The sequence below is a fragment of the Oncorhynchus clarkii genome, chromosome 19, assembly GCF_045791955.1.
Source record: "Oncorhynchus clarkii lewisi isolate Uvic-CL-2024 chromosome 19, UVic_Ocla_1.0, whole genome shotgun sequence".
NCBI classification, from domain to species: Eukaryota; Metazoa; Chordata; class Actinopteri; order Salmoniformes; family Salmonidae; genus Oncorhynchus; species Oncorhynchus clarkii.
Window position 1 is genome coordinate 11,198,120 of NC_092165.1, and position 22,810 is coordinate 11,220,929.

Here is a 22,810-nt window from a genome sequence, read left to right on the forward strand (position 1 = left end):
GGTTGTGGTAAACATTATAGTGTGAGTTAGAGGTACTGTAGATTGTGGTAAACATTATAGTGTGAGGTAGAGGTACTGTAGGTTGTGGTAAACATTGTGAGGTAGAGGTACTGGTAAACATTATAGTGTGAGGAAGAGGTACTGCAGGTTGTGGTAAACATTGTGGTAAACATTATAGTATGAGGTAGAGGTACTGTAGGTTGTGGCAAACATTATAGTGTGAGGTAGAGGTACTGTAGATTGTGGTAAACATAATGTGAGGTAGAGGTACAGTAGGTTGTGGTAAACATTATAGTGTGAGGTAGAGGTACTGTAGGTTGTGGTAAACATTATAGTGTGAGGTAGAGGTACTGCAGGTTGTGGTAAACATTATAGTGTGAGGTAGAGGTACTGTAGATTGTGGTAAACATTGTGAGGTAGAGGTACTGCAGGTTGTGGTAAACGTTATAGTGTGAGGTAGAGGTACTGCAGGTTGTGGTAAACATTGTGAGGTAGAGGTACTGTAGGTTGTGGTCAACATTGTGAGGTAGAGGTACTGCAGGTTGTGGTAAACATTGTGAGGTAGAGGCACTGCAGGTTGTGGTAAACATTATAGTGTGAGGTAGAGGTACTGCAGGTTGTGGTAAACACTGTGAGGTAGAGGTACTGCAGGTTGTGGTAAACATTATAGTGTGAGGTAGAAATACTGCAGGTTGTGGTAAACATTGTGAGGTAGAGGTACTGCAGGTTGTGGTAAACATTATAGTGTGAGGTAGAGGTACTGCAGGTTGTGGTAAACATTATAGTGTGAGATAGAGGTACTGCAGGTTGTGGTAAACATTATAGTGTGAGGTAGAGGTACTGCAGGTTGTGGTAAACATTATAGTGTGAGGTAGAGGTACTGCAGGTTGTGGTAAACATTGTGAGGTAGAGTTACTGTAGGTTGTGGTAAACATTGTGAGGTAAAGGTACTGCAGGTTGTGGTAAACATTGTGAGGTAGAGGTACTGCAGGCTGTGGTAAACATTGTGAGGTAGAGGTACTGCAGGTTGTGGTAAACATTGAGGTAGAGGTACTGCAGGTTGTGGTAAACATTGTGAGGTAGAGGTACTACAGGTTGTGGTAAACATTGAGGTAGAGGTACTGCAGGTTGTGGTAAACATTATAGTGTGAGGTAGAGGTACTGCAGGTTGTGGTAAACATTATAGTGTGAGATAGAGGTACTGCAGGTTGTGGTAAACATTATAGTGTGAGGTAGAGGTACTGCAGGTTGTGGTAAACATTATAGTGTGAGGTAGAGGTACTGCAGGTTGTGGTAAACATTGTGAGGTAGAGGTACTGTAGGTTGTGGTAAACATTGTGAGGTAGAGGTACTACAGGTTGTGGTAAACTTTGAGGAAGAGGTACTGCAGGTTGTGGTAAACATTGTGGTAGAGGTACTGCAGGTTGTGGTAAACATTGTGAGGTAGAGGTACTACAGGTTGTGGTAAACATTGAGGTAGAGGTAGAGGTACTGCAGGTTGTGGTAAACATTGTGAGGTAGAGGTACTGCAGGTTGTGGTAAACATTGAGGTAGAGGTACTGCAGGTTGTGGTAAACATTGAGGCAGAGGTACTGCAGGTTGTGGTAAACATTGAGGTAGAGGTACTGCAGGTTGTGGTAAACATTGAGGTAGAGGTACTGCAGGTTGTGGTAAAGGATGTATAATGTAATGCTGAGGGAGTAGTGATGGTGTGAGAACAGGACTGGACTGTACAGCTGTCTCCAGGTCAAGAGAGACACGGTGCCCCCAGGCTGAGCTACACCATGTTGATTAATGGGACTGACACACTCTCGCTCCCTCCCGTGTGCACGCACACACACAAACACAAAAACAAACAGATCCACACAATCTGACTCTTACAAAAACACACATTTCAACACTCTCTCATGGGTTACAAAATGGATGGTACATATCACTATCACGCCAACTATGCAGCAAAACACAGATACTCCTTGGGAATTTTCTTGGACATTTCTCAATTTCCATTCTGTCTTTGGCTTGGCTACAGCCATGACAGTGCAGTACACAGGCTGGACTTGGCTATGACAGGGTGCTGCAGACATGCAGTCATAAGAAGGGAAGAGGAGAAGAGGGAGAGAGTTGGGGGGGCTGTGTGCGTGTGTGTATGTGTGTGTATGTGTATGTGTGTGTGTGTGTGTGTGTGTGTGTGTGTGTGTGTGTGTGTGTGTGTGTGTTCTCCACTCTTTCTGTGGTGGTTTCCTCAGAACGTGCTGAAGCGTGATGGTGTGACACGTGAAATGCCAGTGTTACACGCTAAGCCCACAAGTGTTTAGTGTCAGCTAACAAGACAGTGGGGATGAACACATACCAACCCTCCACCGCAAGAAGATGGAGAGAGAGAGACAGAGAGACAGAGACAGCGACAGAGAGAGAGAGACAGAGACAGAGACAGAGAGAGAGAGAGAGAGAGAGAGAGAGAGAGAAAGACAGAGAGAGAGACAGAGACAGAGAGACAGAGAGACAGAGACAGAGAGACAGAGACAGAGAGACAGAGACAGAGATACAGAGAGACAGAGAGAGAGAGCAAAATACAAAGAGATAGACTGACCTGGTCTGTGGGAGACCAAAGTTGGTGCCCACCCCCACGCGAGGGAGGCATTGGACCACCTTCTTGACCGTGCCTGCATCTGGGAAGTTGAACATGACCGCAGCTACAGAGGAAGGCAAACAAGTTCTGTCAATCCATGGCTTGGTTTCCACAGAATGGAGCAGCTTCAAATTCTAAATCAAATATATACGCTTTCAAAAAGATCCTAGCAAAGAAACATTTCATTCATTTGTCTTTCAGATTCAAATCCAAACTCATGTCATAATTTAAGGGTTGTGATTCTACTGAATAATATTAGAATAAAATATGCTGGTTGTGGGTCTTACTTCTGTTGGCCATGAAAATCTCCAGAGCAGTGTTCTGTAGCAAGTAACGTCTAGAGAAGACAGCCCTGATCTCTGTGAACAGCCATTTACCATGAAGGCCCTCTGTGTAGGTTAGGATCTGGAGAGGAGAGGAGTGGTAAGGAGAGGAGAGAGGGAGGGGAGCGGAGAGAGGGAGGAAAGGTATGAGAGTGAGAGGTGAGCAAAGACAGGAGATAAGAAAGTAGTGAAAGAAGAGAGGAAGAGAAGAGAGGAAGAGAAGAGAGGAGAGAGGAGAGGAGAAAGAAAGAAAGGAAGAGAGAGGAAGAGAAAGGAAGAGAGAGGAAGAGAAGAGAAGACAGGAGAGAAGAGAGGAGAGAGAAGAGAGGAGGAGAGAGGAAGAGAAAGGAAGAGAGAGGAAGAGAGAAGGGGAGAAGAAGAGGAGAGAAGAAGAGAAGAGAGAGAGGAGAGAAGGCTGTGTTAGTTCATTCATCACAGCCAAGTGACGCGTCGTCCCGAACAGCAGGATTAATGTGTTATATTGATCAGCCTCCGTGAAAAAGGGATTCCTTTAACGAGAGAATGAGCCCTATTCAGAGGGAGGAGGGAGGGAAGGACGAGGCAGACATTTAGTTCACTAAAAGCTCATCAGTAATTTAGACAGCAGGTATCCTCTCTGCTTAAAATATAAATAAAGACATAGTCAGAATCAGATGCATACTATTGTCAAGATCATTTCAAGTATGCACCAATATTCAGAGCTAAAAAATGATTACTTTTCTGAAGAGTACCAATTACACGGCCAAACGTACAATGTGTTCACAAAACAGTGATGTAGTTCAGATAAATCTATAATGCCAACACAAACTGCCCATTGCAGTGGTTTTTAATGGCTCAGTTTTCACCAGATTAAGACCGGTTTGACCAGCCAGGTCACCGGTGATACAAGTCAGTGTTCAACGTCTGTCCACGTCTGAGGACATCGGGAGATGACGTGTAAAACCAGCCACTTAACCATTTGGAGTTAATGCTTCATCTTAAGATTTCAGAGTTAATGCCTAAATTTAACCCTAAACTTAAAAATGCAGAGTTATTTCCTAAACTTAACCTTAAACACTTCGAAATTTGACATTTGCAACAACTTTAAAATTTGAAGTTTAATAAATATGGATTAACATCTAATTCTGACGTGAGACAGTGAGAGCTAGTTGGGTTTGACAACGCTTTTATGAAGAGTGCTATTGGGTCAACAGCACAGTTTATGCAAAATAGTCAGTTAACCTGCTTTCTCTAATTCCTCTAACAAGGGGACTGCCACCTTGCAAGGTTAAACAGGAGCTTGTCGGCTAACGCTAAAGAATGCAAAAATGCTAAAATGAGCTGAGCCTAATCTCTCTCTGTGGAGAATGGACTCTCTCTCTTTCTGCGGTTGTCAGAGTGACTTGTCTCGACGCCTGTCAGCCCTCCTGACAGCCACAGATGCTCGGTCCGGGCCTCCTGCGATTCATATTCAAGCTAATCCAATCTTTAGATTCTGCGCTAACCCACTTATCGTTGCTTTGTTGACTAGCTTTTTTTTTTTTTTTTACTCACCCGGGCCTCTCTCTTTTTGTTTCAAAGCTCTTTTAATGACACTAGGTGTTAAGGGACATGGGGATTGAAGAGGGGTCACTGAGGTATGGCACCAAGGGGTAAGAAATATTCAAATATGCGACTAGCATAGTGTGCTAACTCCAGCACTAGCTTCAAGGAGCTCATTAAAGGGTAGGTTGCAGTGGAAGGGAGCAGCTGGGGCTCTTAGCTGAGGATGTCCTGGCAGCCTCCCCCCCCCCCTCTCCCCCCCCCCCTCTCTCTCCCTCCCTCCTCTCAGAGGAATAAGATCTGCCTGCACCACAGCCTCACTTCAAAGTCTCTGGAGTTCAATTAAATGTGGATTAGAGATGTTTGGAGGAGAGACTGGTCTGCCCGTCCATCTCTCTCCCAGACTCTCACCTACACTACCCTAACAGGCTGGGCCCAGGACGACCCCACACCGTACCAGCCTCCCATCAGCCCCGTCACCATGGGAACACTGTCACAATAACCCCTCAAGCTGTGGCTTCTGGTACAGAATATCCAAAAGGACTTATGAAGGGATTTTCTTTCATTGGGCGTCAAAGTTATTTGTGAAAGACACTATTATGTGTTTTTTGAAGGAGGATCTAGGTGAGAAAGATGGGTATTTTGTCAGGTTTTTTCCTCATCAGTTTGATCTTTCTATTTTTGATGAAGTCTTAGTGGATCTAGGTGAGTCTTCATCCGCCAGATTTTTTTCAATTATGAAAATCACTTCTCGTCATCTTTCAGCCACTCATGGACTGATCTCCACACTGCAGACAAGGCAGGCAATGACCGTCTACAGCAGCCACCACTCCCTGTGATACAATTAATCCTATTTGATCAGTGTTAACAGACTGTGTTGCACACTGACACTCTGCAACCCACAGCCTCAACAGAGCATGACACAACAACACTGCCTGTGGGACTGGGGGAGGATCGGGGGACGTTTTAAACTGCAGTCTGCATCACGCCAATCAACTGACTTTATTTTAGTAATATACTGTATTCTCGTTATTGTATGATCATCACTGTCTACTTACAAATATATCTCAACGATGTATAACAAAGCAGTGTCTAAAAAAACTAGATATGACAGTCTGGTCTGCGTGTCTCCTGCCCTGTCCTGTCTGTCAGTCTGTTTACCAGTCTGGTCTGTGTGTCTCCTGCCCTGTCTGTCAGAGTCCGTTTACCAGTCTGATCTGAAGGTCATGACAAACCGCCTCAGACAGACAGTTGGATCAGTCTGACTTCTCTATCCGCTGTAAGGATGGACAGACAGACAGGGTGGCCATCAGGTTCACATGTCAACAACACCGACCACTCATCAGACTACATGTTACAGACACACACACACAGACAGAGCGAGATACACACACACTGCCTCCTCAACCACACTACATGTCACAGACACACACAGACAGAACAAGATACACACACACTGCCTCCTCAACCACACTACATGCCATCTTTCCTGTAGAGGTGAAAAGATAGATGGAAAGGTGGGTGGTGAGCAACCTTTACTCTCTGTTCCAGGTGGGTGGGTGGTGAGTAACCTTTACTCTCTGTTCCAGGTGGGTGGTGAGTAACCTTTACTCTCTGTTCCGGGTGGGTGGTGAGTAACCTTTACTCTCTGTTCCAGGTTGGTGGGTGAGTAACCTTTACTCTCTGTTCCAGGTGGGTGGGTGAGTAACCTTTACTCTCTGTTCCAGGTGGGTGGTGAGTAACCTTTACTCTCTGTTCCAGGTGGGTGGTGAGTAACCTTTACTCTCTGTTCCAGGTGGGTGGTGAGTAACCTTTACTCTCTGTTCCAGGTGGGTGGGTGAGTAACCTTTACTCTCTGTTCCAGGTGGGTGGGTGAGTAACCTTTACTCTCTGTTCCAGGTGGGTGGGTGAGTAACCTTTACTCTCTGTTCCAGGTGGGTGGGTGAGTAACCTTTACTCTCTGTTCCAGGTGGGTGGGTGAGTAACCTTTACTCTCTGTTCCAGGTGGGTGGGTGGTGAGTAACCTTTACTCTCTGTTCCAGGTGGGTGGTGAGTAACCTTTACTCTCTGTTCCAGGTGGGTGGGTGAGTAACCTTTACTCTCTGTTCCAGGTGGGTGGGTGAGTAACCTTTACTCTCTGTTCCAGGTGGGTGGTGAGTAACCTTTACTCTCTGTTCCAGGTGGGTGGTGAGTAACCTTTACTCTCTGTTCCAGGTGGGTGGGTGAGTAACCTTTACTCTCTGTTCCAGGTGGGTGGGTGAGTAACCTTTACTCTCTGTTCCAGGTGGGTGGGTGAGTAACCTTTACTCTCTGTTCCAGGTGGGTGGGTGAGTAACCTTTACTCTCTGTTCCAGGTGGGTGGGTGAGTAACCTTTACTCTCTGTTCCAGGTGGGTGGGTGAGTAACCTTTACTTTCTGTTCCAGGTGGGTGGGTGAGTAACCTTTACTCTCTGTTCCAGGTGGGTGGGTGAGTAACCTTTACTCTCTGTTCCAGGTGGGTGGTGAGTAACCTTTACTCTCTGTTCCAGGTGGGTGGGTGAGTAACCTTTACTCTCTGTTCCAGGTGGGTGGGTGGGTAACCTTTACTCTCTGCCCCAGGTGGGTGGGTGGGTGGGTGAGTAAACTTTACTCTCTGCCCCAGGTGGGTGGGTGGGTGAGTGAGTAAACTTTACTCTCTGTTCCAGGTGGGTGGGTGGGTAACCTTTACTCTCTGCCCCAGGTGGGTGGGTGGGTGGGTGAGTAAACTTTACTCTCTGCCCCAGGTGGGTGGGTGGGTGGGTGAGTAAACTTTACTCTCTGCCCCAGGTGGGTGGGTGGGTGAGTGAGTAAACTTTACTCTCTGTTCCAGGTGGGTGGGTGAGTAACCTTTACTCTCTGTTCCAGGTGGGTGGGTGAGTAACCTTTACTCTCTGTTCCAGGTGGGTGGTGAGTAACCTTTACTCTCTGTTCCAGGTGGGTGGGTGAGTAACCTTTACTCTCTGTTCCAGGTGGGTGGGTGAGTAACCTTTACTATCTGTTCCAGGTGGGTGGGTGGGTAACCTTTACTCTCTGCCCCAGGTGGGTGGGTGGGTGGGTGGGTGAGTAAACTTTACTCTCTGCCCCAGGTGGGTGGGTGGGTGGGTGAGTAAACTTTACTCTCTGCCCCAGGTGGGTGGGTGGGTGAGTGAGTAAACTTTACTCTCTGTTCCAGGTGGGTGGGTGAGTAACCTTTACTCTCTGTTCCAGGTGGGTGGGTGAGTAACCTTTACTCTCTGTTCCAGGTGGGTGGGTGAGTAACCTTTACTCTCTGTTCCAGGTGGGTGGGTGAGTAACCTTTACTCTCTGTTCCAGGTGGGTGGGTGAGTAACCTTTACTCTCTGTTCCAGGTGGGTGGTGAGTAACCTTTACTCTCTGTTCCAGGTGGGTGGTGAGTAACCTTTACTCTCTGTTCCAGGTGGGTGGGTGAGTAACCTTTACTCTCTGTTCCAGGTGGGTGGGTGAGTAACCTTTACTCTCTGTTCCAGGTGGGTGGTGAGTAACCTTTACTCTCTGTTCCAGGTGGGTGGGTGAGTAACCTTTACTCTCTGTTCCAGGTGGGTGGGTGAGTAACCTTTACTCTCTGTTCCAGGTGGGTGGGTGAGTAACCTTTACTTTCTGTTCCAGGTGGGTGGGTGAGTAACCTTTACTCTCTGTTCCAGGTGGGTGGGTGAGTAACCTTTACTCTCTGTTCCAGGTGGGTGGGTGAGTAACCTTTACTCTCTGTTCCAGGTGGGTGGTGAGTAACCTTTACTCTCTGTTCCAGGTGGGTGGGTGAGTAACCTTTACTCTCTGTTCCAGGTGGGTGGGTGGGTAACCTTTACTCTTTGCCCCAGGTGGGTGGGTGGGTGAGTAAACTTTACTCTCTGCCCCAGGTGGGTGGGTGAGTGAGTAAACTTTACTCTCTGTTCTAGGTGGGTGGGTGGGTAACCTTTACTCTCTGCCCCAGGTGGGTGGGTGGGTGGGTGAGTAAACTTTACTCTCTGCCCCAGGTGGGTGGGTGGGTGGGTGAGTAAACTTTACTCTCTGCCCCAGGTGGGTGGGTGGGTGAGTGAGTAAACTTTACTCTCTGTTCCAGGTGGGTGGGTGAGTAACCTTTACTCTCTGTTCCAGGTGGGTGGTGAGTAACCTTTACTCTCTGTTCCAGGTGGGTGGTGAGTAACCTTTACTCTCTGTTCCAGGTGGGTGGGTGAGTAACCTTTACTCTCTGTTCCAGGTGGGTGGGTGAGTAACCTTTACTATCTGATCCAGGTGGGTGGGTGGGTAACCTTTACTCTCTGCCCCAGGTGGGTGGGTGGGTGGGTGAGTAAACGTTACTCTCTGCCCCAGGTGGGTGGGTGGGTGGGTGGGTGAGTAAACTTTACTCTCTGCCCCAGGTGGGTGGGTGGGTGAGTGAGTAAACTTTACTCTCTGTTCCAGGTGGGTGGGTGAGTAACCTTTACTCTCTGTTCCAGGTGGGTGGGTGTGTGGGTGAGTAAACTTTACTCTCTGCCCCAGGTGGGTGGGTGGGTGGGTGGGTGAGTAAACTTTACTCTCTGTTCCAGGTGTTCATTTCTACACCCTAGTGTGTTTCCAGTGATCCTCTCCTCCTCAGAGTGAGTACTTGTCTGTGAGGCAATGAGGGCTAAATTGATGATGTTGCGGCCAGTCTCTCATATGACAGGTATGACAGGTCTAGAAGCGACGCCGCTCGTCAGCTCATATCATATTGTGAACCAGACCGATGCATCTTCACTCCAAAAACGTATCCAGATATAAAATTTGAGACCGATGTTTTTCAGAAACCCTGTCTTGTAAAGTTCCAGGGCGGGAGTCACATTCCCTCCCTCTCCTCCACACACATCTTTTCCCTTGCAGTTGAAAAAGCTTGGAGGGTGACACAGTGGCACGATAAACTATCCAGGGGAGAGAAAGGTGTGCCGCCTATGACCCACTTGGTCGAAGCGGCTGCTGGACAAATTGCAGCGGTGAGGTCGTTATTGTCCGGGGCTGGAGTTATTGCTACATATGCTACGGCTGTGATAGATAGACAGAGGAGGGGTCAGTAGAAAACAGATAAAGAGGAGAGGAGAATGAGAATTAAATCACTAAAGAAGAATGGAGTCAGACAGTGGACCAAAACACAGTAATAAACAAGTAAAACAAAATGACTGTGGTAGAGAAGGTCCCTAAAATATATTCCAGAGAATTGTAGATCTGACTTTATTCTACACTTTATTTGAAAGGGCCATATACTGGAATAAAGTACCATGGTGGTATATACTGTATGCTTCCTAGTGTCTCAGAGTCTCCGATTGCATTTATACCTAATGGCTCCAGACTGCAGGTGTTTGTGGCTGCAGCCTTCCAGGCCTCCATCTGTCTCCATCACTGGCCCTGAAGGCCTTGAAGGTGAAACACCAGCACTCTAACTCCCCTCAACCTCCTCCAGATGTGGCCACAAATGGCCCCTGTTGATTGGCCTGCCGCCTGATGGAGGCCTCTTCTGATTGGCCTGCCTGATGGAGTGCTTATTGAATTAATGCAGAAGTCAGACTTGGAACACACAATTCCAAGAACCAATGAAGCAGGGAGAGAAAGAACGGACTGTGAAGTATGGGACTGTTGAAGGATAATAGTTTGAATTGACAAACCGAGATAGAATGGTTTTGATAGAAAAAAATATTGAAATATATCTTGACATAAATCTTGTATTTCTCAAAGACAATAGCTCTACAGGGTTGCAAAAAACAAAATCCCTAGCCATCTTCACTCTTATGCATTTGATTATGGCTTAATATAACTTTCTCGTCCCCTGTTTCAGGTACAGCAATTCTCATCAATTCAGCTCTCTGACTCCAAGCTGAATTTCAAAGTGACTGACACCACAGAGGATGCATGCAGCCAAACAGAACAACAAAAGGCTTTGAGGCTCGATTGTGAGGCTTTTTTTTCTCTCTCTCACAATCACACTCACTCTCCCTCTCTGCCGCACTGGGAGTTATTCAACCTGTTTGTGCCTGGGCTGCTGGTCATTTTTGAAGCACTATCGTTTGTCTCTGTCAGACACCCAAATGACTCTGGAATGAAGAGGGACACATGAAGGGGGACCGGGGGAGAGATGTGCCTCTACCAACCCCCCTAGCTATCCACCGCTATCCGACACACACACACACACACACACACCAATCTCTCAGCCGATCCCTGCCAATGGACCTACTCCATCACACCCTCCCCACTCCAGAAATGACTACCCACCAACACACGCCTCCTCACCCCCGACTCCTCAAGCTTGCTGCTGATGTGTTTTTTTTTAAAGATCCTATTCTGGATTTTCTACTTCGTACGTCTGATATTTCACTGTGCGGTTTACATCTGTAATATTCTGGCATGTGACAAATAAACTGGTTTGACCTGGACTGGGGGCACAGTACCACCCGTTTGGGTTCCTGACACAAATGTCATTGAAAATACCATCTAACATGAGAGGAGAACAAAGTAGCAGGGTAGTTGTGCTGTGAGTGTTACAAGATAAGTGTGTGTGTGTGTGTGTGTGTGTGTGTGTGTGTGTGTGTGTGTGTGTGAGAGTTACAAGATAAATTAGTCTCTCAATAGCGTTCTCTATTGGGGAGACGAGGCGCGGGTGTTTGGGCTGATAAGGACTTCCTGGCATTGAGGGAAAAAAAGGAAACAGTGTTACATAGTAGATAGCAACCAATGTCGCTTATTAGAATTGAATAAAACTTTATTGTACAATGTCAATCAGGAAATTCATCTAAGGATGGTGTGGCAAGAGGGAAGAATAAAATAGCGTTTTTGCATTTGGTTTAGTACACCTTGTTTTGCGTCTGTCTGTGGCCTTTGAAGGAAAATGAGGTGATTGAAGTTCAATTTGTAGGCTGTTATTAAGCGTTTCCGCGCGGCTGCTTCGGTTAAAGGATCACGGAGGAGGGATTTATTATCATCTTGTGGTCCTATGAAGAGCTGGAGATAAAGTGATGAAATTAATGAGCGGGAGGAAGAGAGGTGATCAATCAACATCAAAACAGAGACGGGGGGGTAGAGGGAGAGGGGGGTAGAGGGAGAGGGGGAGCAGCCATATTGGGGAAGTTGATAGGGTTTGTAGTGAAAAAGAAACCTCTGGACTTATCAGTACGGAATTGGAATTGCTTTTGCGACGCGCAAACACACACACACACACTCATTTACCCCCCCCCCTCCTCACACACTCTGACGAACACACACACACAAACTCTCTCTGTGTGCGGATATTTGTGTGTGTGCTACGTATTCCAATGGGAATCTGTGAACATTAATCAAGCCCCTTTACCCCCCCCCATGTGAAATAACTACAATGTTTACACCACCTTCTCAACAGCCAGGTGCACATGATTCTGCATTACAGATCACACCAATTCTCCCTGAGTATTTCCATGGACTTCCCCAATTCCCAACCAAACAGAAGCAGCAGTAGTTGGACTACAACACTTTGAATCATATGAACAACGAGCTAGAAGATCAAGGACCCTGTATAGCCTAGTCACCGTCTGGACATCTGAAGAACCCCAGCAGCATATTTTCCAACTCTTCTTCCTTCGCTTCACTGACCACAGAATCAAAATCAGGTATGATAACCACAGCAGCGGTCTGAGACGAGAGTCTGGAGTTTACGACTGTCCAAACCTAAATGAATATGAAAGCGAAGACTAACACAAGCAGACACTTGAGTCCATGAGTTTGACGTTAGCCTTCCCTGGGACTTCATCTACATGGGCTCTGCCTCCTGTGGAACTCCTATATCCCCCAACCCCACCTCCTCCCTCCCTCACCCTTCATCTGACACACACAGGCTTTGCCTCAGAACCTCCCTCCCCCAGTTGGGTTCTGTTCCAGCCTGGCACACCACACCCAGCCATGTCACCCTCCATCAGAGAATGAGTTCATCAGACTAATGAGCAGGAGGTAGAGAAGGGGTGTGGAAGGGGGAGACTAACGAGGGCCTGGGCCTCTGCTCCAATCAGGGCCCTCGCCTCTGCTGGCATGTACGGGCCCCTCAGACTCACCCCAGTCCCCCCCTCAGCCCTCTGGAGCCAATTAGGACAAAATTTGTTGTTGAGTTTGAGTGATACCAGGAAAAAACAGAGAGGAGGTAAGTCAGAGAGAGAGAGAGAGAGAGAGAGAGATAGAGAGATAGAGAGAGAGAGAGAGAGAGAGAGAGAGAGAGAGAGAGAGAGAGAGAGAGAGAGAGAGAGAGAGAGAGAGAGAGAGAGAGAGAGAGAGAGAGAGAGAGAGAGAGAGAGAGAGAAAGAGTGAAAGAGTGAAAGAGTGAAAGAGAGCGAGGAGAGAGAGAGAGAGAGAGAGAGAGAGAGAGAGAGAGAGAGAGAGAGAGAGAGAGAGAGAGAGAGTGAAAGAGTGAAAGAGAGCGAGGAGAGAGAGAGAGAGAGAGAGAGAGAGAGAGAGAGAGAGAGAGAGAGAGAGAGAGAGTGAAAGAGTGAAAGAGAGCGAGGAGAGAGAGAGAGAAAGAGAGCGAGAGAGAGAGCGAGTGAGAGAGAGAGAGAAAGAGAGCGAGAGAGAGAGCGAGTGAAAGAGAGTGAGAAAGAGAGCGAGAGAGCGAGAGTATAAGTATAATAGGTATATAATTGGATCTCACTGTATTTGTTATGTCCCATATCGGTGATCTACAGATAGTCATACTATCATACTGTTGATAAGCAACTGCTTGCTACGGTTACGAATAGGGTTGGGTTTAGAATAAAGGTTAGGATAAGGGCTATTAGACAGTTAGTCTGTAGAGCATCTACAGATGGACTATCCAAACAAGGTGTGATACAGTCACCCAGAATGTGAAAGGAGGAGGAGTGGAGGGGGGGGGAAGAACCACATCTAAGAGGGGAAAAAATGATCTGGCCCCATAGTGAGAGTTCTAGGATCATGGGACCTGCAGAATGGTGGAAAACACATGACTCTACTTTCTCACCCCAGCAGTCATCCCCACAACAATAGGCAATTAAGATAGCACACTACAGCACGCAGTAACATAGCATAGTGTGCAGATAGCACACTACACACAGGTCTGTTTCAGGGAATTACAGAAAATATTTGACACAAATTCATCCAATAAATTTTGCCAAAGGATTTGTGTCATTAGGGCATGATTGATGGACACGATTGTTGTACCCGCATGTAACTGAGTGATTCAAGCTCTAATCACTGGTCACGTATAGGAGTCTATCTGCCTCGAGGCAAGTAAAACAAACCACGACACTGAGCAAATAAACAGGCCTAAGAAGCCGCTGGAGTGTGAGAGATTTGAAGAAAAATAAAGAGGGCCCAGCTTGCGTTGAGTCGAGTTTATAGTAGTGACATCCAAGCCAAACGCATTTACCCCCAAACGCTGCTTAGTTTGGGGCTATACTCTTTGAAGGAAGTCCCTTCTTTTCAAAGGATATTTGGGGCCATTTAGTTTGAATTTATCCTAATAGGGATTAAACCTTTTATGTCCCTCTCCACTGTGTTTGCTAACAGGTTAGCCTTTTAACTTTCCAGCCCGGCCCCTGCTCCGGCGCTAGCTAGCGGCTTAGCCTTATAAAGCGTGAACAAAAAAAGCCGCGTGTGGATTTAGGAAAATGACGGAATGGTCCTGGGGTTAATTGGCAGAGAAGTGAAGCCCTCAATGCATAGACTCATTAAACAAGTGAGCTTTTGTGCAGATCGAGGCCAGGGACAAGGAGCTCTGGAGAGATAATAAGAAACCAAACTGTTAGAGGTAGCAAGTGCAATATGTGGCAGCGGTGGGATATGAATAGTAACACGAAACAGTAGCTGGGAGCTTTTTTATGAGAATTTAAAAAACAACAAGGGGATAAGACCAAACCCAATCTGGCAACCCAGTGTGTGGGTCAATGTGTCACTTTCTTTCTTGAGGTGAAGGAGGAGATAAAGTTTGATTTCTTTAGGTAATTACACAGAGATATGGATCAGTTTAGCCAGAGGGGGTACACAAAACCCCCCTTCCCCATTCAAGGCCTGGCGTTTCTCTCCACTTAACAGTTTTGGGTTGAGACTTAAAGCTCTTTAACCTTGGGGCCGGTGAGGGCAGAGTTGGTGGCTCTGGGGTGATGGTGGAATAAAGGAGGGATAAGGCCACATAAGTGAAGGGAAGAGGAGCGTGAAATTCGCCAGACCTATGCAGATTTAGTAGGCTGCCTGTCCCTGCATTTTACCTGCTACTTCGGGGCAACGATGGCCGTTCAAAAGAAGACAAGAACAATAACAGACGGATGTTGCTACTGTACTTATCATTGACCCGGGGACAGAGACTCTTCCCAGGCCTAAAATTGTCCACAAAGGCTTTAAAACTGTTGGTATCTTTCATTGATTAAATACTATATCCAACAGCTATCTTTTAAGAAGTACAAAACCGTCCCTCAGGTTGCACCTGTCGGAGGTGGGATACAACTTCAACGACTAGAAAAACGCTCCTTGAAGTGTCAAGCCAGTCAGCCAACGCTAGCCCCTTCATGAATGGAGGAGAGAGGAGATGGAGGCGCTTTTCATTGAAATTCAGAGGTGCAGAGAAAATCGGGGAGACAGGCCCAAGCTTCTGGAGCAAAGTGGTCAAAGACAGAGGCATTGTCCCCAACCTCCAACTTCCCTCTAAACCGCCGCCGCATTGAGCCACCGTTCGCCACACAAACATCAGACAGGTTAAGATCGCTGGCCAGCGCCTATCACATTCTCCCCGCTATTCCTCAAACTCCCAAAGCCCCCTTTGGCCTTTTTACCATTGACGGGCCTTTTTGGGGGTCGCTGTGGAGCTCCACTGAGGTAAACTCTTCACTAATCCTGCTTTTGTCCCTGGCTTAATTGGATTGGAGAAGGGGTGTGGGGTGGAGAGTAGACCTCTCTTAGGAGTGTTTGAAGGGGCAAGAAGGGTTGGGGTTGGGGGAAAGAGAGGAAGAGAGAGGGAGAGTGAAAAGGGGTCTTCCCTGACTGGATGAATGGAACCCCATGGCTATGTGGAAGATTCCGAGGTGATTCAATCCGAGCTAGATGATCTGTATGGTCGTGTTGAGAGCCGTTCCTTTAAGAAGATAACTGAGCTAATAAATAACCTCCACTCTCCAGAGGCAGGGGTCTAAGGGGGTTAAATGGAGGAGAGGAAAGTCAACTAGCTAGTGATAGTGTTTGGATAACCTGCCCATCTCTGTTAGCTAGGAGATTCCATTTATCCATTCTCAATTCCATTCATGTATTGAGGGAGGAAATAGAGGCTGGAATCTGTTTTCTACATGGACTGTCTGTCGTCTGAGTTGAACCCAATGTTCCATTTCAAATGATCAACTGAGAGACGTGATTTAATTTTTTTAAACGACTGGTGCAAAGCTAATTCCAGTGGCTCATTAAACACAGAAATAAAACATATGACGGTGAGGAAATATGAACGTGTTGGTTGTGAAGATACAACCCAAGATATCACCCACGACAACATGAGCAGCCCTATCCGAAGCACATGCTTTGTTCTCCAAAGCATCAGTCCTTACCAACAAAAAACCAAGCCTTTCAAAGTATGTTCCTTGAGTGTTGTTCTTGTGTTGGCCCCCTTGTTTGTGTTTCTAGTGTGGAGCAGCTCTAAACCCCTCTAATGCCACTGTCACCTATAAAGGGGTCTTGGTTGAGTGAGTACACAGGGCCCCTGTGGAGGTGCCATTTCAACCAGACTGGACGGGTCATTAACCATGATGGCGGTGGCAGCACCACCAGGAGTCACACACTATTCTCACTGATAGGATATAGTGGATACCTATACAGTCGGTCAACACAACAATTGTTCTAATGTCATTTTTGCACTGTCTGCTTTGTCATGCATCATGTGCAGTAAGAATATTAGCCAAAAATGAGAACATTGTTCTGGTTTCTCTGTCAGAGGCCCATATCAATCATTTAGCCTCCATTAGTTGTATATCTCATGATTGAAATGGTAAAATATGCACTCCCACCACTGCTTATCTGTCCATAAAAACGAAGGTAAAACACCCAATTTCCCATTTAGATATAATCACATATGTCGCCACAAACGTTCTAGATGCTTCCCTCCTTCCATATCGCCATCAAAAATGATCCTCCAAATAATTAACAATTCCAATTTCCATTTGAGGGCAGTGATCGATCTTCCCGCAATCTGTCTGACTCTGACCTCTGTTCTGTTGACTAACAAAGGCTTGCTGATAGAACAGCAGGTACACAGGTGTTGAGTGGTTAATATCACACACACACACACACACTATCAGACTGTAGCACCAGGCAGACTGGCATCCACAAGCAGGATGATCCATCAGGCTACTGCTGTTGCCTTTGACACCATGTGTCAGAACCCTGACTGAGGGACTAAATGATGGAGCTGTGTGTGTGTGTGTGTGTGTGTGTGTGTGTGTGTGTGTGTGTGTGTGTGTGTGTGTGTGTGTGTGTGTGTGTGTGTGAGAGAGAGAGAGTTATGTGTGTGTCTGTGACTGTGTCTGTGCGTGCGAGAGAGAGAGAGAGAGTTATGTGTGTGTCTGTGACTGTGTGTGTGTGTGTGTGTGTGTGTGTGTGTGTGAGAGAGAGAGAGAGAGTTATGTGTGTGTCTGTGACTGTGTCTGTGCGTGCGAGAGAGAGAGAGTTATGTGTGTGTCTGTGACTGTGTCTGTGCGTGCGAGAGAGAGAGAGGTATGTGTGTGTCTGTGACTGTGTCTGTGCGTGCGAGAGAGAGAGAGAGAGAGAGAGAGAGAGAGAGAGAGAGAGAGAGAGAAAGTGATCAATCAGAGAGGGAAGGCCCTGGTCAGACATGGCCCTGATGGAGACCAGTCAAACAAACCCCACAGATGGAGCATGATGGAGGGGCCAGGATCAGGTGCAACCAGGGCTTCTTTGTCTGGAGGTATTGCATGGTGAGGTGTGTCTACAGTACAAACTCAGGAGCAAGAGGTGTGGGATGAGAGGGAGAGAGATGTGTGAGATGTAAAACTGTGTGTGTGTGTGTGTGTGTGTGTGTGTGTGTGTGTGTGTGTGTGTGTGTGTGTGTGTGTGTGTGTGTGTGTGTGTGTGTGTGTGTGTAAAACCAGTGTTTCTCTTTCTGTGTGTGGTGCCAGCTAGATGAAGACAGAGACAGTGATGGTGTTAAAAGAGTAGAGAGAATCAGGGGGAAGGAGACATTAGTCATCATTAGCCGAGGGGTTGACACAGTGTCTAAGTGGTTCCCTGTGTGATGACCAAGTGGCAATCATCTTTCCCCAGGCCTGTCCTGCCTGATTACACCTCTCTACTGGTGAACCTTGAATCTGCCGTGTTTTCACACACACACACACACACACACACACACACACATCAGCACAAACATATAGACACACACACGTAGGTGCACAGTCACAATCACACAGTCACAACCACCGGCCCCGTTTAACATCTACGCAATAACAAACCGACACGAGATCCGGGTCGGCAACGACAACAGAAACAGAGGAACAGTGGAGAGGTAAAAAGAAGAGAAGAGAGAACAGGAGATGAAACAATCATCAACACCATTCCACCTTGTAGCCTGCTCTGAATAAGAACGTAAAGCACCACTGACTACATGCTGACAGAAGCAGAACGAGTTGAATACAAACTTTCCTTGAGTTCCAGCTCTCGAAAAGCAATTACATCTACATTGATGCCAGACCAGAATTTATCAATGGTTAGAACTGCCTTCCTTGTAAATATGGCTGTAACGCAACAACAACAACAACACATGACCCTATCGACAAACACACAAGCAACATCTTGAAAAGTGTCTAACTCTTGATCTGGCGTTGCAGTAAGTCAAGTTCAAAATAACTATTAATATGGCTGAGACAGGAACAGGGTTATAAACAATATAGAGAGGGGTAAAGAAGATGGCCGCCATAGGAACAGGGTTATAAACAATATAGAGAGGGGTAAAGAAGATGGCCGCCACAGGAACAGGGCTATAAACAATATAGAGAGGGGTAAAGAAGATGGCCGCCACAGGAACAGGGTTATAAACAATATAGAGAGGTGTAAAGAAGATGGCCGCCACAGGAACAGGGCTATAAACAATATAAAGAGGGGTAAAGAAGATGGCCGCCACAGGGACAGGGTTATAAACAATATAGAGAGGGGTAAACGAAGATGGCCGCCACAGGAACAGGGCTATAAACAATATAGAGAGGGGTAAAGAAGATGGCCGCCACAGGAACAGGGTTATAAACAATATAGAGAGGGGTAAAGAAGATGGCCGCCACAGGAACAGGGCTATAAACAATACAGAGACGGGTAAAGAAGATGGCCGCCACAGGAACAGGGTTATAAACAATATAGAGAGGGGTAAAGAAGATGGCCGCCACAGGAACAGGGTTTTAAACAATATAGAGAGGGGTAAAGAAGATGGCCGCCACAGGAACAGGGTTATAAACAATATAGAGAGGGGTAAAGATAGCCGCCACAGGAACAGGGTTATAAACAATATAGAGAGGGGTAAAGAAGATGGCCGCCACAGGAACAGGGCTATAAACAATATAGAGAGGGGTAAAGAAGATGGCCGCCACAGGAACAGGGTTATTAACAATACAGAGAGAGAGGAAAAAAAAAAAAAAAAAAGAAGATGGCCGCCACAGGAACAGGGTTATAAACAATATAGAGAGGGGTAAACGAAGATGGCCGCCACAGGAACAGGGCTATAAACAATATAGAGAGGGGTAAAGAAGATGGCCGCCACAGGAACAGGGTTATAAACAATATAGAGAGGGGTAAACGAAGATGGCCGCCACAGGAACAGGGCTATAAACAATATAGAGAGGGGTAAAGAAGATGGCCGCCACAGGAACAGGGTTATAAACAATATAGAGAGGGGTAAAGAAGATGGCCGCCACAGGAACAGGGCTATAAACAATACAGAGACGGGTAAAGAAGATGGCCGCCACAGGAACAGGGTTATAAACAATACAGAGACGGGTAAAGAAGATGGCCGCCACAGGAACAGGGTTATAAACAATACAGAGAGAGAGGGAAAAAAAGAAAGAAAAGAAGATGTCCGCCACAGGAAGAGACTATAAACAATATAGAGAGGTAAAAATAAAGAAGATGAGAGAAATGGAGAGCGAGAAATGGAGAGCGAGAGAGAGAGAAACTGGTTCTGTTATTTTTTTTGTTATTTCTACAGAGAACTATAATGACTAAAATGCGACAGAAGGCTGCGTTTGTAAGGCTGTGCCAGGACTGGACATGTGGGGGGAGACCAGAGACGAGAGCAAAAACTCACTTCAGGAAGCTTAAAACGTGTATTTGGCCTTATCTCTATTAATTGGCTCAAATCGATCTCAATTGCTCACATCTGTCTTATGCATTTGCGGTTAGGAGCCTTTGAAGACTCGGACAGTGACTTACAATAGGAGAGTGAAGGCAAGGGAGAGGGGAACATGGGAGTCTGTATGGGAATAATTGAGTTTCTTGACGAAGAGGTAAAGTCAACGTGCCACAGGGAGAAAGAGGCTGGGTGGGATTACACGTGTAGAAGGGAGAAGACCCTGGACATCAGGGAATGAGTGGAGGAAAAGGAGAAGAGCAGAGCGAGCCGATTGGCTCTGATGATAATGAGTCTGTCTCGGGTAAGGAAACACTTAATGTCTTCCAGGTGCTGTAATTACCAGGAAAGCGATGGATGGAGACAGGGAGAGAGAGAGAGAGAGAGAGAGAGAGAGAGACAGAGAGAGAGAGGGGAAAATAAAGAGGCCCTCCACCACATCACTCAACCGGTCCTTGTCGCTGTGTGCCTGAGCGATTTATTGACCGTCCCAGGATGCACTCTGTCAGAGCTGAAGGAGCGAACGGAGAAATGGAGGAGTAGAGAGATGGTGGGGGAGGAAATATGAATGGTAGCAGTGAGAGGTGAACGGGCTGGGTTCCTGCTGCTCATTGATAATGACATACCTGTTCGTCAGGACGTCCGTTAGCTCTAAGTAGTGTGTACTAGAGCTAACTGGAAAATCAATATGGCTTCCTCACAGGCCAGGCTGCCATGCCGCCCAGGCACCCTCTCTGACTGGCAGCTGAGGCCAAAGGTCATCCCCGGCGACCGGAGGGGGGTGGAGGGTGGAATAGGGGGTAGCCGCCAAGGTTTGACGCTTTCAGGACAGACTAACGACATGGAACTGGCCCAGACAAAACGCTGGGTGATTTTCTTTGACTGACCACCCTGTCCTCTCCCCATTCTGCTACTGAATACCCCTCTGCTTAAGCCGTCTCCTCCCCACCAATTGGGAAAGTGCTACTAGTGTCCTTCACAACAGAAGCTTCTTCAGAGAACCACAGAACACAGTCCAGGAACCAGGAGGCTGGAACCAGGAGGCTGGAACCAGGAGGCTGGAACCAGGGGGGCTGTGTCTGTGTGTGTCTGTCTGTGTGTGTGTGTCTGTCTGTGTGTGTGTGTCTGTCTGTGTGTGTCTGTCTGTTTGTGTGTCTGTCTGTTTGTGTGTGTGTCTGTCTGTGTGTGTGTCTGTCTGTGTGTGTGTCTGTCTGTCTGTGTGTGTGTCTGTCTGTTTGTGTGTGTGTCTGTCTGTTTGTGTGTGTGTCTGTCTGTTTGTGTGTCTGTCTGTTTGTGTGTCTGTCTGTTTGTGTGTGTGTCTGTTTGTGTGTGTGTCTGTCTGTGTGTGTGTCTGTCTGTTTGTGTGTCTGTCTGTTTGTGTGTGTGTGTGTCTGTGTGTGTGTCTGTTTGTGTGTGTCTGTGTGTGTCTGTCTGCGTCTGTGTCTGTCTGTCTGCGTCTGTGTCTGTCTGTCTGCGTCTGTGTCTGTCTGTCTGCGTCTGTGTCTGTCTGTCTGTCTGTCTGTGTGTCTGTCTGTCTGTCTGTCTGTGTGTCTGTCTGTGTTACTTTGTGTGTCTGTCTGTCTGTCTGTGTCTGTCTGTGTGTCTTTGTGTGTCTGTCTGTCTGTGTGTGTCTGTCTGCGTATGTCTGCGTGCGTCTGTCTGCGTGCGTCTGTCTGCAGGCGTCTGACTGCGTGCGTCTGACTGCGTGCGTCTGTCTGTGTGTGTGTCTGTCTGTGTGTGTGTCTGTCTGTCTGTGTCTGCCTATATGTCTGTTTGCGTCTATCTGTCTGTGTCTGTCTGTCTGTCTGTGTCTGTCTGTCTGTCTGTGTCTGTCTGTGTCTGTCTGTCTGTCTGTGTCTGTCTGTCTGTCTGTGTCTGTCTGTCTGTGTCTGTCTGTCTGTGTCTGTCTGTCTGTGTCTGTCTGTCTGTGTCTGTCTGTCTGTGTCTGTGTGTGTGTGTGCCTGTCTGTCTGTCTGTCTGTGTCTGTCTGTGTCTGTCTGTGTCTGTCTGTGTGTGCCTGTCTGCGTCTGTCTGTGTGTGCGTCTGCGTCTGTGTCTGCCTGTGTGTGTCTGTCTGCGTCTGTGTGTCTGTCTGTGTGTCTGTCTGTGTGTCTGTCTGTGTGTGTCTGCATCTGTGTCTGTCTGTCTGTCTGTGTCTCTCTGTCTGTGCCTGTCTGTCTGTCTGTGTGTCTGTCTGTGTGTGTCTGTCTGTGGGTCTGTGTGTCTGCCTGTGTGTGTGTCTGTCTGTCTGTGGGTCTGTGTGTCTGCCTGAGTGTGTGTCGGTCTGTCTGTGTGTGTCTGTCTGTGGGTCTGTGTGTCTGCCTGTGTGTGTGTCTGCCTGTGGGTCTGTCGGTCTGCGTGCGTCGGTCTGCGTGCGTCGGTCTGCGTGCGTCGGTCTGCGTGCGTCGGTCTGCGTCTGTCTGTCTGCGTGTGTCTGTCTGTGTCTCTCTGTCTGTCTGTGTCTTTCTGTCTGTCTGTGTCTTTCTGTCTCTCTGTGTGTGTCTGTCTGTGTGTGTGTGTCTGTCTGTGTGTGTCTGTCTGTGTCTGTCTATCTGTCTGTCGGTCTGTGTGTGTCTGTCGGTCTGTGTCTGTCGGTCTGTGTCTGTGTGTCTGTGTCTGTGTGTCTGTCGGTCTGTGTCTGTGTGTCTGTCGGTCTGTGTCTGTCGGTCTGTGTGTCTGTCGGTCTGTGTCTGTCGGTCTGTCGGTCTGTGTCTGTCGGTCTGTGTCTGTGTGTCTGTCGGTCTGTGTCTGTGTGTCTGTCGGTCTGTGTCTGTCGGTCTGTGTCTGTGTGTCTGTCGGTCTGTGTCTGTGTGTCTGTCGGTCTGTGTCTGTGTGTCTGTCGGTCTGTGTCTGTGTGTCTGTGTCTGTGTCGGTCTGTGTCTGTGTGTCTGTCGGTCTGTGTCTGTCGGTCTGTGTCTGTGTCTGTCGGTCTGTGTCTGTGTGTCTGTCGGTCTGTGTCTGTGTGTCTGTCGGTCTGTGTCTGTGTGTCTGTCGGTCTGTGTCTGTG

At 47.4% G+C, this 22,810-nt stretch overlaps 1 protein-coding gene across 1 annotated transcript in view; it reads right to left on the reverse strand.

Annotated features, from left to right (window-relative positions):
- Positions 1 to 22,810, reverse strand: part of LOC139374711 (lipopolysaccharide-responsive and beige-like anchor protein) — a 370,713-nt gene that overhangs the window by 114,870 nt on the left and 233,033 nt on the right. Inside the window, exons 41-42 of the mRNA XM_071115819.1 lie at positions 2,917 to 3,034; positions 2,591 to 2,693 (exon numbers count right to left, since the gene is read on the reverse strand). Of these exons, the coding sequence (XP_070971920.1) occupies positions 2,591 to 2,693; positions 2,917 to 3,034 (221 nt within the window). The remainder of the gene's footprint in view (positions 1 to 2,590; positions 2,694 to 2,916; positions 3,035 to 22,810) is intronic.